Source organism: Indicator indicator, chromosome 12 (assembly GCF_027791375.1).
Source record: "Indicator indicator isolate 239-I01 chromosome 12, UM_Iind_1.1, whole genome shotgun sequence".
Classification (NCBI taxonomy): Eukaryota; Metazoa; Chordata; class Aves; order Piciformes; family Indicatoridae; genus Indicator; species Indicator indicator.
The window spans coordinates 2,012,948-2,024,984 of NC_072021.1; the positions used below are offsets into that span (position 1 = coordinate 2,012,948).

The 12,037-nt window shown below is 48.7% G+C and overlaps 1 protein-coding gene across 1 annotated transcript in view; it reads right to left on the minus strand.

Annotated features, from left to right (window-relative positions):
• The window catches only part of ZFHX4 (zinc finger homeobox 4), a 157,613-nt gene that overhangs the window by 3,374 nt on the left and 142,202 nt on the right, over positions 1-12,037 (minus strand). The window contains exons 7-8 of the mRNA XM_054385494.1: positions 11,879-11,996; positions 5,183-10,582 (exon numbers count right to left, since the gene is read on the minus strand). Coding sequence (XP_054241469.1) covers positions 5,183-10,582; positions 11,879-11,996 — 5,518 coding nt within the window. The remainder of the gene's footprint in view (positions 1-5,182; positions 10,583-11,878; positions 11,997-12,037) is intronic.

Sequence of the window (12,037 nt, forward strand, 5' to 3'; positions counted from 1 at the left end):
AGGTCTTCCACAACTAAATGAAGGAAACTTGGTGAAACTAATGCTCCAGGTCCAGGCAGGAGAGATGCAGACCAGAACAGTGACTAATCCTGAAGCACCATGTTAACTCTTTGAAGTGACTGTCAAAGAGGAGAGGCAGAGGCTGCTCTTCCACTTGGAGGAATCAGCGGGCTAAAAAAATACAAACCTACAACTGCTATCCATGAGCCAAGAGCAAACAGAGAACAGAATTTAGTGCCCAAATAATAAGGAAAGTAAATTGCTGCTGAATCAAATCTCTCTCTTGATAGGATTTCAAAACCAACTAAGCAGACATTGCCCAGTGCTGTGTGCTTCCTTGGGAAGAGCTGCTGCGAATCTTCAAGGCAGCCTAGGCCGAAGTGATGTGCAAAGGACCTGTGGTACTGACGATGACATGAAAAGGTTGACAGCAGCAGTATTAATAGCTGGCAGCAAGATGAAGGTCTAGATTTCTGCAAGGGATCACAGGCAGAAACACAGAGCTGAGAAGAAACGGGAATGTGAATTTTAAGAACAGCTGAAACCAGCAGGAGAACTCCTCTGTCTGCAGTCACCTCGAAAATAGGAAGGGGCTGGAAGAACAAAGATGAGCCAAAATCCTGTCTGAATTACAACCCCACCAAACAATTCCCTATCAGGAAATGTGCTGAGCAAACAGAGAAGTCACTTTGAGACCCTGATCAGCATGTGAAGACCACAAGATGGTACAATTATATTATCTGGACATCTTCGAGGCCTTGAGCAACCTGGTCTAGTGGGAGGTGTCCCTGCACATGGCAGGGGGGATCTTGAAGGTCCCTTCCAACCCAACCCAACCCATTCCATGCATCTATGAATCCATCTAGAGGAATTACCACCCACAATAATTGTGACTTTCAAACCCAGGTGCTTTAGGGCAAGAAAACTGAATTTAAAATCAATGGATCCTTTCTTTCATACATGAAAGGCTTATTTTGACAAACCATCCTTGCAAACAAAACTGCAGTTGGTGCACTGTGTAAGAAAGGCCAAGTGACCTGGAGTTCGTCATCTTTTGTGACTGGGCACTGGCTTCAAGTGCTGCAAATCCATTTAACATTTAGCATTTAACCAAGAATCAATGAGCTGAGCTTTGGACCTTTCCAGAACCCCATCAGCAAGACTGCATGCAAGAACATGAATGTGAGATCTCCGCATCAGAGAATGGGTTGGGTTGGAAGGGACCTTAAAGACCATCCAGTTCCAACCCCTGCCAGGGACAGGGACAGCTCCTACTAGAACAGGTTGCTCAAGGCCCCATCCAACCTGGCTTTCAACACTTCCAGGCTTGGAACCTCCACAAGATCTCTGGGCAAACTGTTCCAGTACCTCACCAGCCTAACAGGGAAGAATTTCTGCCTAATCTCAATTCAGTTTCTTCCAATTTGAAGCCATCACCCCTTGTCCTGTCACTCCATGCCCTTGTAACAAGTGCCTCTCCAGCTCTCCTGGAGGCCCATTCAAATACTGGAAGGCTGCTCTAAGGTCTGCCTGGAGCATTCTCCAGGCTGAACAGCCCCAACTCCCTCAGCCTGGTTCACAGTGGAGGTTCTCCAGCCCTCTGATAATCTTCATGGCCTCCTCTGGACCCGCTCCAGAGGTCCTTCTTGTTGAGAGCTCCAGAACCTGACACAGGACTCCAGGAGGTGTGTCACCAGAACAAAGCAGAGGAGGACAAAATGCCCTCCCTTGCCTGCTGCCCACACTGCTGGGGGTGCAGCCCAGCACACAGCTGGCTTTCCAGGCTGCAGGTGCACATTGCTGGCTCATCTTGAGCTTCTCATCACCCAGCACCCCATGTCTTTCTCCTCAAGGCTATTCTCTATCCATTCTCCACCAACCCTGGATTTATGCATGGGATTGCTCTGATCCAGGTGCCAGACCTGGCACTTGGCTTTGTTGAAATTCCTGAGGTTGGCATGGCCAGGCTCTCCACAGCCTGTCCAGGTTCCTCTGGTGCCTTCCCTTCCCTCTGAACCACACAGCTTGGTGTTGTAAGCAAACGTGCTAAGGGGGCCTGGATCCCTCCCATTATGAAATCCCTTACACAGCTGTTACCCAATGACACTCATCAGGCTAACTGCTCTGTCTAGAATGAGTCAAGAGAAACACAAAAGAGAATCTTGACAGTGAGGGTGGTAATACAGTGGAACAGGTTGCCCTGGGAGGTTGTGGATGCCCCCTCCCTTGAGGTGTTCAAGGCCAGGTTGGATGAGGCCTTGAGCAACCCGGGCTGGCGGGAGGTGTCCCTGCCTCTGGCAGGGGGGTTGGAACTGGATGTCTCTTCCAGCCCAAAGCATTCCACAAATCTATGAATTTGAAGTGTGATGCTCACTGCTGTATTTTCACTGGCTCCCTGTCATAGCAGATGGCAAACATATTCTTCACAATTAAGGACCTTACTGTTGTTGCCTTGTCCTTTACCGACGTGTAAAACAGAACAGATGGGCTTTGGCACAGGAAATGCAGTTACCAATCCTGGAAGCACTGGTGAAAACAGGGAAACACCTGAATGTTAGGGATTCCAGTGAGGCTTCTGAAGTGCATTTTCAAGACTGGGTTCAAAGGGGAGAATAAAACCCCACCACACTTGCAGTGGAATTCAGGAGAAGGAGACTTCACACACACGATAGTGAGTCACCAGGGATCCAGCTTGAGAAAAGCCTTCACGCAAAGAGTGATGCAGAACAATCATCCTGCTGGCTCAGAACATGTGTGCTGCTAGAGGAACTGCAGCCCAAGCAAAGCTTGCTTGGATGCCCATTTCCAGAAGGATACTTTTAAACAATTCTTAGTGAACAATCAGCCAAAGCAGGGCAGAGAAGAAAACAGAAATGGGTTAATTTGGTGCAGAAAACATTAGTGTGGAGCAGGCACTGGAGAACATCTCAGTCCAGGACTCTTTTTCTACACTGAGTGATTAAAATTATCTGTTTTCATCACTCATCATGACTGCTCCATTATGTATCATTAGGGAATGGAGATCTATGCATAAAAGTATTTTCCAGGCAACAAAAGGGGGATGTCAGGGCTGTTTAGCATATGGCAGAAGAAAAAGTGAACAAGGAGATTCTACGTGCTGGTTTACACAGTGGGCTTTGCCCACAAAGGGCTAATTAACCTTAAGAAGATGCAGGATGAAAGGGGGCAAAAATTGATCTCAGTTGGCTGTGCACTGTGTCTGCTGTGGTACCAATGACAGGAATGTAGCTCAAAGAAGGGATATTTGGTGAAAATGAGCACATCTGAACATTGAATGACTATGGACCAACTGGCCTGTAATAGCACCTTGTGGTGTGATCCACAGGACCATTGCAGAGTCTGAGCCTACACTGACACTAGGGAGTCAAAGACTCTCAGAGAACACTCCCCAAACCCAGAAATTAACCATCTGTAAGGTTAAAGAGTACAAGCAGGCAAAGAATCACAGAGGGCTGTGGGCTGGAAAGGACCTCTGAATATCTGGTCCAATCCCCCTACTACAGCAGCAGCACCCAGAGTAAATCACGTGGGAACAGATCCAGGCAGGTTTGGAATGCCTTCAGAGATGGAGACTCCACAACCTCACTGGGCACTGTTTTGGCCTAGGACAACTTGCATTCTCCTAAGCAATTCTTGACCACAGCTGAGAGGCTACCCCAGGTTCACAACCATTCTCAAGACTCACTTTGCATCAGGACTTCCTGGGTTTGAGAGTAAAGGAATGCAGCAGTATCTTCCCAAGCACCTTTCATTTAGCTGCATAGACAAAGGCTGAGCTTTCTGGAGTCCATTTGATCTGAAGGCCAACCTAACAAAAGCTATTTAGCAAAACTGTATGGAGAAACCATATCTATAATTGTGATGACCAACAAGCAGCCTTTCTGGGACCTGAACGCTGTGTGCCATTAAGAAGGAAATACAGCAACTTCGTATTTCCTTTATATGCACTCTCTGTGCCAATAACTGTTTGAGAAAAGCCAGAGGGCACTCAGCCAAAGAGTCCATCGTGGAAAGAAAGCCATTCAGATCTAGTGAAGAGAAAACAAGATGCTTTGACCACCACTTTGGGAAACAATAACGTCCTCATCATCAGACAAAGCAGAGAGGGGTAGCAGAGAAGACATTGCTGCAATTCTAGTCTACCAACAGTGTTGATGGAGCAATTCTAGTCTAACAACAGTGCTGATGGAGCCCTTATCTTACTTGCTGAAGTTTGGAGATTCACAGCAAGTGGATAAAATGAGGCGAGGGGTTTCAACCAGCTCCCCAACTCTGCTGTGCACAGATCCGATATGAAGCTGCAGTTAGAAGACGAGGAGGAGAGCTTAAGTCTGTGAGGCTGAACTCTGAAAAACTGAAGCCTAGCACAAGAAAACAAATGGGTTTGTTCTCTGAGGAGTGCAGAAAACCTGATTCTCCAGTGACAGTGAAACTTTTTGCAAGAGGAAGTGATTTCCAATGTGAGCAACACATAGAGTCAAAGCAGTCACCCTGCTCAGCTAGAAGAGCAGCCCCAAACAATGTGGTGAGTGTCTGACTTCACAGGGTAAGGGGAGGAGATGTTCAGCTGCTCCTGGAATCTGGATCCCAGTGAAAGCTGTTACAAACCACCTGCATCAAAACCCTTCTTATCTCAGCAGGCAAGTGCTCAGAAATGGAACGGAGGCTCTTGGGCAGCATTTTATTTTAAATATTTATTCTGAATGAAACAAGAGGTTGGGCTGGTCTGAGGGGCACCCCGATGCCACGGGGACTGGTACCTCATCAGACCTTACTTTAAATACTGGTATACAAAATATTTACACACAGAACCCCCACCCCAGCTTTGTCCTACAGGATGGGCCTACAAAACAAACCCACAAAAAGCACTGCAACACTATGGCTCTATTGCCTGCGACACAGAACTAAAATAACTTCTGCCAGGTTTCAATTCAAGTCCTCTTTAGTGTGTGTGTGAGTGCCTGTGTGTGAGCATGTGTGAAATCAGAGGCTCCAGCAGAAACCAAGATCTGAGTGGGCCTCAGAGCAGAACTTATTGACTGACACCAGTCCCACAAACATGATGTGAATGTTTAACATGCTGTGTCTGAGAAGGGGATGCTTAACCAGGCCAGGTGACTGAATTAATGACATGAGAAAAATCATCCCCTTATAGACTTACTGTTTGAACTTTGTGGAAATCCAGGTAAGGAGGATGGACCATTCATTCCAGGCAGAAGCACAGGAGGAAGGCCAGGGAGTCCTGGATAAGCTGCTGGCAAACTGATGCCATGAAGAGAACTGCTGTCCATCATGCCTGGCTGTTGTACCGTTAATCCCAGCACGTCGGTGGCTTTCTTGATGCGATCCAGCTCTTGCTGTGCCATCAGCTGTCTGACTGTCGTAGGAGCTAAGTAATCTTTCTCCCGATCCAGCTGACTTCCCACAGTCTCTCTCACTTTTGTGATGTGTTGCTTGGAAAAGATGTGATCCCTTATAGACAAGCGCGCGGAATACTTCACCCCACAGAGGGAACACTCTGGCTTTGTCCCATCGGGTCCAGTCTGGTTTATCATGAATGGCTTCCCAATATTGATTTTGAACTTCTTTTCTTTAGCCCGGGCATTCTGAAACCACACCTGGACCACGCGCTTGGGCAGGCCGATTTCGTTCCCTAGCATCTCGCACTCCTGCATGGTTGGAGTCCGGTAGTCACTAAAGCAAGCCTTAAGAACTTTCAGCTGGAGGTTACTCATCTGTGTCCGGAAACGTTTGTGGCCTGGCCGGTCGCTGTTCTTGGATTTGAAGGGATTGCTGGCTCCAAAGGGGTTGGGAGAGCTCGGATCGGCTATGCTGGAAGTCTCGCTGCGGTCGGCGTTGTCGTCGGGGTCGTCAGTGATGTAGAAGCTTTGGTCGTGGTCCCCGTCTTTTTCACTGAAATGTATGGAGGGGCTGGTGAGGGAGAAGAGAAACTTGTCCTCGGTGCTCTCCCCGGTGGGGGTGGTGGCAGCCTTTGGCAGCGTGTCGCTCACGAGCGGTTTGGGTTCTTTGGGAGGCGACGCGGGTTTGGCGTCCCCTGAGCTGCCGGTCGTGCTTTCCATTTCATTGTTCCCCTCATCCCCCGTTGTGGCATCGCTAATTGCCGTGTTAATCGAGGATGTCTCGTCAAAGTCAGTCTTGTTTTGATCGTACCCAGAGTCAGCTGGAGGGGCATTCAGGTTCTCAATATCCTCACTAGACTCTGCTTTAAAAGAAGAAGGACTCAAGAGGTTCTTGGGTGACATTTCTGCAGTTTTGCTAACAGGGGTTGATACAGTGGAGGCTAACTCATTTTCACTCGATAGTTCTGTTTTTGCTAGGGACAGGGATGGGTAATCAAAAAATATGTACTTTTGTGGGCTTTCTCCTCCGTCTTCAGTTGCTATCAAAGGACTTGGAGGCAAACTGTAACCGGCTTGCTTCCCCTCGTTCCAGTGCCGAGAGCGAATGTGGCTTTCCAGGGCGGACTTTGCTTTAAAGAGAGCTCGACAAAAAGGGCACCGCTTGTGGGACTGGGCTGGGCCAACCGCACGGAACTGACCCTTTCTCTCTCGGGCTCTTGTGTTCTGAAACCAGACTTGTACGACCCTCTTCTTCAGTCCCACCTCACGTGCAATGTGATCTAGCATCTTTCTGGTGGGGTTGGAATCTAGCAGGTACTTCTCATAGAGTATCTCCAGCTGCTCCGGAGTAATCGTGGTTCTTAAACGTTTATCACGGTGCTGATCTTCCCCACTGTTTCCTCCCTCTTTCTCACTACAGTTGTTGTCTTCTTTATCATCTAGTTTCCGTTTCAGGGAACCAGGAACTGTTGCAGGGTGTACCGTGTGTGATGAGCCAGTCTGTGGTGGCATCTGAGCCAGAGAACTGTTAAGTAACTGTCCAGTCATCAAAGGATTGTTGGGGTCAAATATCATATAGGGCATATCCATGGGTCTCTCTAAAAACTGTGAGTGAAGAAACTGGTTTTGGGCTGCTAGGAAATGCATGTGCTGGTGCTCCTGCCAAAGTTCTAGAGTTGGGAAGGCAACGGTACACTGATCGCATTGGTACTGTAACAGCTGAGGAGGTAGACTGTTCTGCAGAGAAGTCATAGAAATTGGCAAAGGGCTGGAAGGAACAGGCGTGGTCTGGGATGTCGAAGGAGGTCTCCCTACTATTTGTGACTGTTTTTGTGGCTGTGGTTGAGAAGCTGGAGGCTGAGGCTCAGAAGAGTTGGCTGGAGCAGACTGTGCTGGTTTGGTGCTTTGGGCATTTGTATCGGCTGGCTTAGAGACACTTTCATTTGGTTTTGGTTTTTCTGTGGACTCTGGTTTGGGAGAAGTTTTCTCAGGTTCTGGTTTAGGTGATGGAACCAAAGGAGTACTGGAACCAGAGCCAGAGCTTGCTGCTGTGACTGCTGCCGGGTTCTTCGACGAGTCACTTTGGCCAGAAGCTGTGCAGTTCTTGTAGATGGTTTGATCAGAGGCATCCATAGAGTCTTCAGTTTGGCTTTCATCCTGAGCATCATCATCCTCGTCCTTGTAGCACTGCTTTTTCTGGTGTGTGATCAGATCAAAGATGCGGGGGAAAACCACGCTGCACTTTTTGCACTGATACTGCATGTTACTAGTCCGGATGTAGCGCTCGTTGGTCAGCTCCCTCTTCTCGTTGTCTTTGGCTTCCGCCTGGTTCTCATAGCTCTTGCGAGCTTTCTGCCGCGCATTTTGGAACCACACCACGATCACTCGGGTGGGGAGGTTCAGCACGGTCGAGAGCTGCTCTATTTCATCGTCCTTTGGATAAGCATTTGTGTCAAAGAAGTCTTGGAGGACACGAAGCTGGTAGTCAGTAAACCGAGTCCTAGAGGATCTCTTACTGAAAGATGCGTCAGACTTGTAAGGTTCTACGGCTGAGGGTTGAGGATCTATCCTGATGTCTTCCAGCACTGTTATGGGAGGGTTGCTGAAGTTGTAGGGGGAGTCTTTATTCCTCTGCCGCTCTTTGAAGAGCGTGTTGCGAAACCAGTGTTTGATGACTTTCTGTGAGAGGCCAGACTTCTCTGCCATCTCTTGGATCTGCTCCTCACTTGGAGAGTTGTTGATGTCAAAGTAAGCCCGCAAGATCTTGAGCTGGTCGTCCGTGATGCGTGTGCGCGGCCGCTTGAACTGAGAGTGCCGCAGGAAATTGGGATCCAGCCCCAGCTGCTGCTGGCAAAGCTGGGTAAGGTCTGCAGACAAAGTATCCATTGGTGGCAGCTGGAGGGCGAGCTGAGGAGGCAAGGCAGGATGCTGCACAGGCTGCATCATAATGGGAGGGAAAATTGGGAGATCGAGTGAAACGGGAAGCTGGACTTGAGGTGGGGCTGACGGTGGCGGCGGTGGAGGAGGAGGCGGCGGTGGTGGAGGAGGCGGTGGCGGCGGTGTAGGTGGTGGAGCCTGCAAGGGAGTGGGAGCCGTGTTTTGAATTTTTCCTGCCCCAACTGAAGGCGGCTGAGAGGGAGTTGGAGGAGGAGGAGGTGGTGGTGGTGGAGGAGGCGGCGGCGGAGGTGGTGGTGTCTCCGGAGAAGATGGAGAGATGGGATAAAGCTTGTCATAGGCCTCCCGGTACTGGCGGGCAAACTTCTCTAGCGCCCCGTAGGGAAAGAACTGCCCATGCACATGCTCTTGATGGCTCTTCAGAATCAGAATGTTGGAAAACAGCTTACTGCAGGTTCCACATTCCAGTTTGTCTGTGTTCTCGCCTTCCCCGCTCTTGCTTTTTTTCTGCACTTTTTGTCTGTTCTCATTGTATTGGATAACCAACTCAAATCCAAAGTTCTCCAGCAAAGCCTTGGCTGCGTTCCCCCTTGCCCCAGAAGCTATTCTGGGCGGGAGGACAGCTGATTCTGAGGATTTGGGCTTCTTCACATCTTTGTTTTCTTTTAGTCCTTCATTCTCATTAGTAAACTCTTGCTTTGGCTTCTCTTGTTTCTCAGACATGTCTTCTGACTCCTTATAGGAGGGCATATCCTTAATCAGCTGGCAGTCTGTGCTTACTAAGGGGTTCTGCTCTGCTTTCATCAGCTTGCTACCTTGCTGCTGCTGTTTTTGGGACTGAAGTTGGGGCTGGGTGGATTGATACTGTTGTGCTTGCTGCTGCAGTATCTGTAGCTGGGTTTGGCCAACGTGGTGCTGAGTTTGTATCTGCTGCTTCAAGTCTTCTAGCAATGATCCTGTCATGCCAGCCATTCCAGGCATACCGAAGGTGGCAGAACCAGGCAAGCCCAGGTCTGGGCTTAAGCTAAACTCTGTCCCGGGTATGTAAAACGGGAAAAGGAACTGAGGCTGCTGAAACTGCAGCAGGGCTTCTGGTGTCATTGGGAAGTGAGGCAAAAAAGCTGGGTTTAGAAACTGGGGTTGAAAGAACGCAGCTTGCTGTTGCAGTTCATGCTGTAGCTGCATCTGAAGTTGTGCTGGTGACTGGGGTGGGTGATGCGTAGGCTGAGCAGAAATTAATTCAGAAGCTTGCTTTTTATTTAATTCTTTGGCATCTAAATGTGTTTCTTTGCTATTAACTGCTGGTAAGCTCATAGATTCTAGCATTCCTTGGCTGGGGCTGTTAACGTTCCCCACCACGCTATTTCCGCTACTGATATTCCCACTTGGTTCCAGTTTTGCAGCCCTTGCCTTTGTCTGGTGCAGCACAGACCTCATATGGATTTCCAAAGTGGAACTTTGGCTATAGGCAACATTACAAATGCTGCACTTGTAGGGTTTGTTGTCAGTGCTGCTGTTGGTTTCTTGAGGGACAGGACTGGATGCTTCCTGCAAAACCTTTTTGAGTTTGTGTAGATGGGACACTGAGTTGTAGTGGACCAAGAGGATGTTCTTTTGGGTGAAAGACTCTTTGCAGACTGTACACTTGTACGGGCGAGAGGGATCTAGAAACTTTTCCATTGTAAAGTTTGGCCCTTTTCTGAAAGGTAAGGTCCGCTTTGGTTCTGAGCCCAGATCGTCTGGAATGGAGCTGCTATCACTGCCCACAGGACTTGCTTTACCTTCCTGCTCCATCTCATAATCCCTTTCCATGTCCTGCTCTAGTGCATGATCATCTTGTGCCATACTTTCACCCTCTGCCCAGACTTCACCATTGACAGGTAAAGACGCACAGAGCTGCTGGAGTTCAGCCTCGTTGAGTTCTGGGTGGCCTGCTTCCAAGTGTTTTTTTAAAGCCTGGAATGTTCGGAAGCTACGCTGGCAGAGGCTACACATGGTAGCTGCCCGAATGGCGTGGTACTGGGAATGTATCTGAAGCTTCTGCATAGTCTTGAAAGCCAAGCTGCAGTGGTTGCAGCGGTACTTATAGACATGGCGGTCAGAGACCGAGAGCTGCTGCTTCTTCTGCTGCTCGCCCAGCTGATCCACCATGGACTCGCTGGGCTTTGTGTCTTTGCTGTTGCTCTTACTCCAGTCTGGTGTCTCAGTAGACTCCTTAGCTGGCTTCTGTTCCTCGGTTTTAATTTCCATTCCAGTTTTGGATTCGTCCATCCCAGGGGTACTTTTCTCATCCACAGGACTTCCACCTAGTGACAGAAAGGGGAGTGTTTGTCACACAAGGAAAAGAGAATGGCACCTAGTGTTAACTGGGGGGGCTTCATCCATTGGTCGTAAGAGGAATGGCTGAGGGAGCTGGGGTTGTTTAGTGTGAAGAAGAGGAGGCTGAGGGGAGACCTCATTGCTCTCTACAGCTCCCTGAAAAGAGGTTGGAGCCAGGTGGGGGTTGGTCACTTCTCCCAAATAACTAGTGATAGGACAAGAGGAAACAGGCTTAAGTTGCACCAGGGAAGGTTTCAATTGGAGATTAGGAACAAATCCTTTCCTGCAGGAGTGGTCAGGGATTGGAACAGGCTGCCCAGGGAGGTGGTGGAGTCACCATCCCTGGAGGTGACTCCAGAAGCTGTAGATGTGGTGCTTCAGGATATAGTTCAGTGGTTATGGTAGCTGGGTTATGGTTGAGACTCAATGATCTTAAAGGGCTTTTCAAACCTGAATGATTCTATGATTCTACTTGAAGAAAGGCACCTGGTATGCCATGTACTGGCATAGCAAAATAGAACAACTCATCCTTGCTGCAGAGAATGAAGCCGACAGGACAAACAAGAGGTTAAAAAACAGCCACAAAATCCCAACAGGATGAACAGACTGGAGTGGCAGTTGGCCCAGCAGTGGCATAGGGCTTCTCTTTGTCCTAAGGTTGGAGTTTATGGGTGCAATAGGAGCACCAAGCAAGAAAATGAAATAAACATCTGGAAAGAGGGAGGGAGTAGAAATGGTGACAACAGGTAGGAGAGGTGATCAGAAAGGAGGAGGAAAGTGGTCTGAGGAAGGGTAGGAGCATGCTGGGAGCAAAGCAGCTTCCCATTGCAGGACAGAGTAAGTGTCCACGAGAAGTATCCTGCTGTCGGGAACCTTAACATTTGCCACTGATGCTGCGAAAAGTGCCACTGTCTTTTAATACTGGGTCTTATTTGCTCTTTACACAAGGAGGGTCTTACCTTCACAGGTAATGGTTTAATGGCCATGGTGGTGTTGGGTTGCTCAATGATCTTAGAGGTCTTCTCCAATCAGAACAATTCTCTGATCCTATGGAAGTGGCTGGGCACTACTGTTCAATGTTACCTCTAGCAAAAGCAAACACCTGCAGCCTAGAAGCCCTGCAGGGTGCAGACAGCCAAATTCAGGCCCTCTGCTGTTTCTCTCTTTTATCTCTGTGGCTTTATGTGAATCCCAAATGTATTCACTTCACCAAGAAAGAAACATGTGGTTTATTTTTGAATTGTCCACTCTGTTCTCCCGTGCTGGGTCTTCTTCTTGCATACCTGGATATTTCCCAGATCCCTCAGCTGTGATGGTTGCAGGTGTGTCACGTTCAGATTTCTCTGCAGCAGCTGCTGGCAGTAGCATACTGTTGGGCATCATGACATCTGGTACAGGAACCTTTGAAAACCAAGAACACAGAATTATTCCTGGAAAAGTCA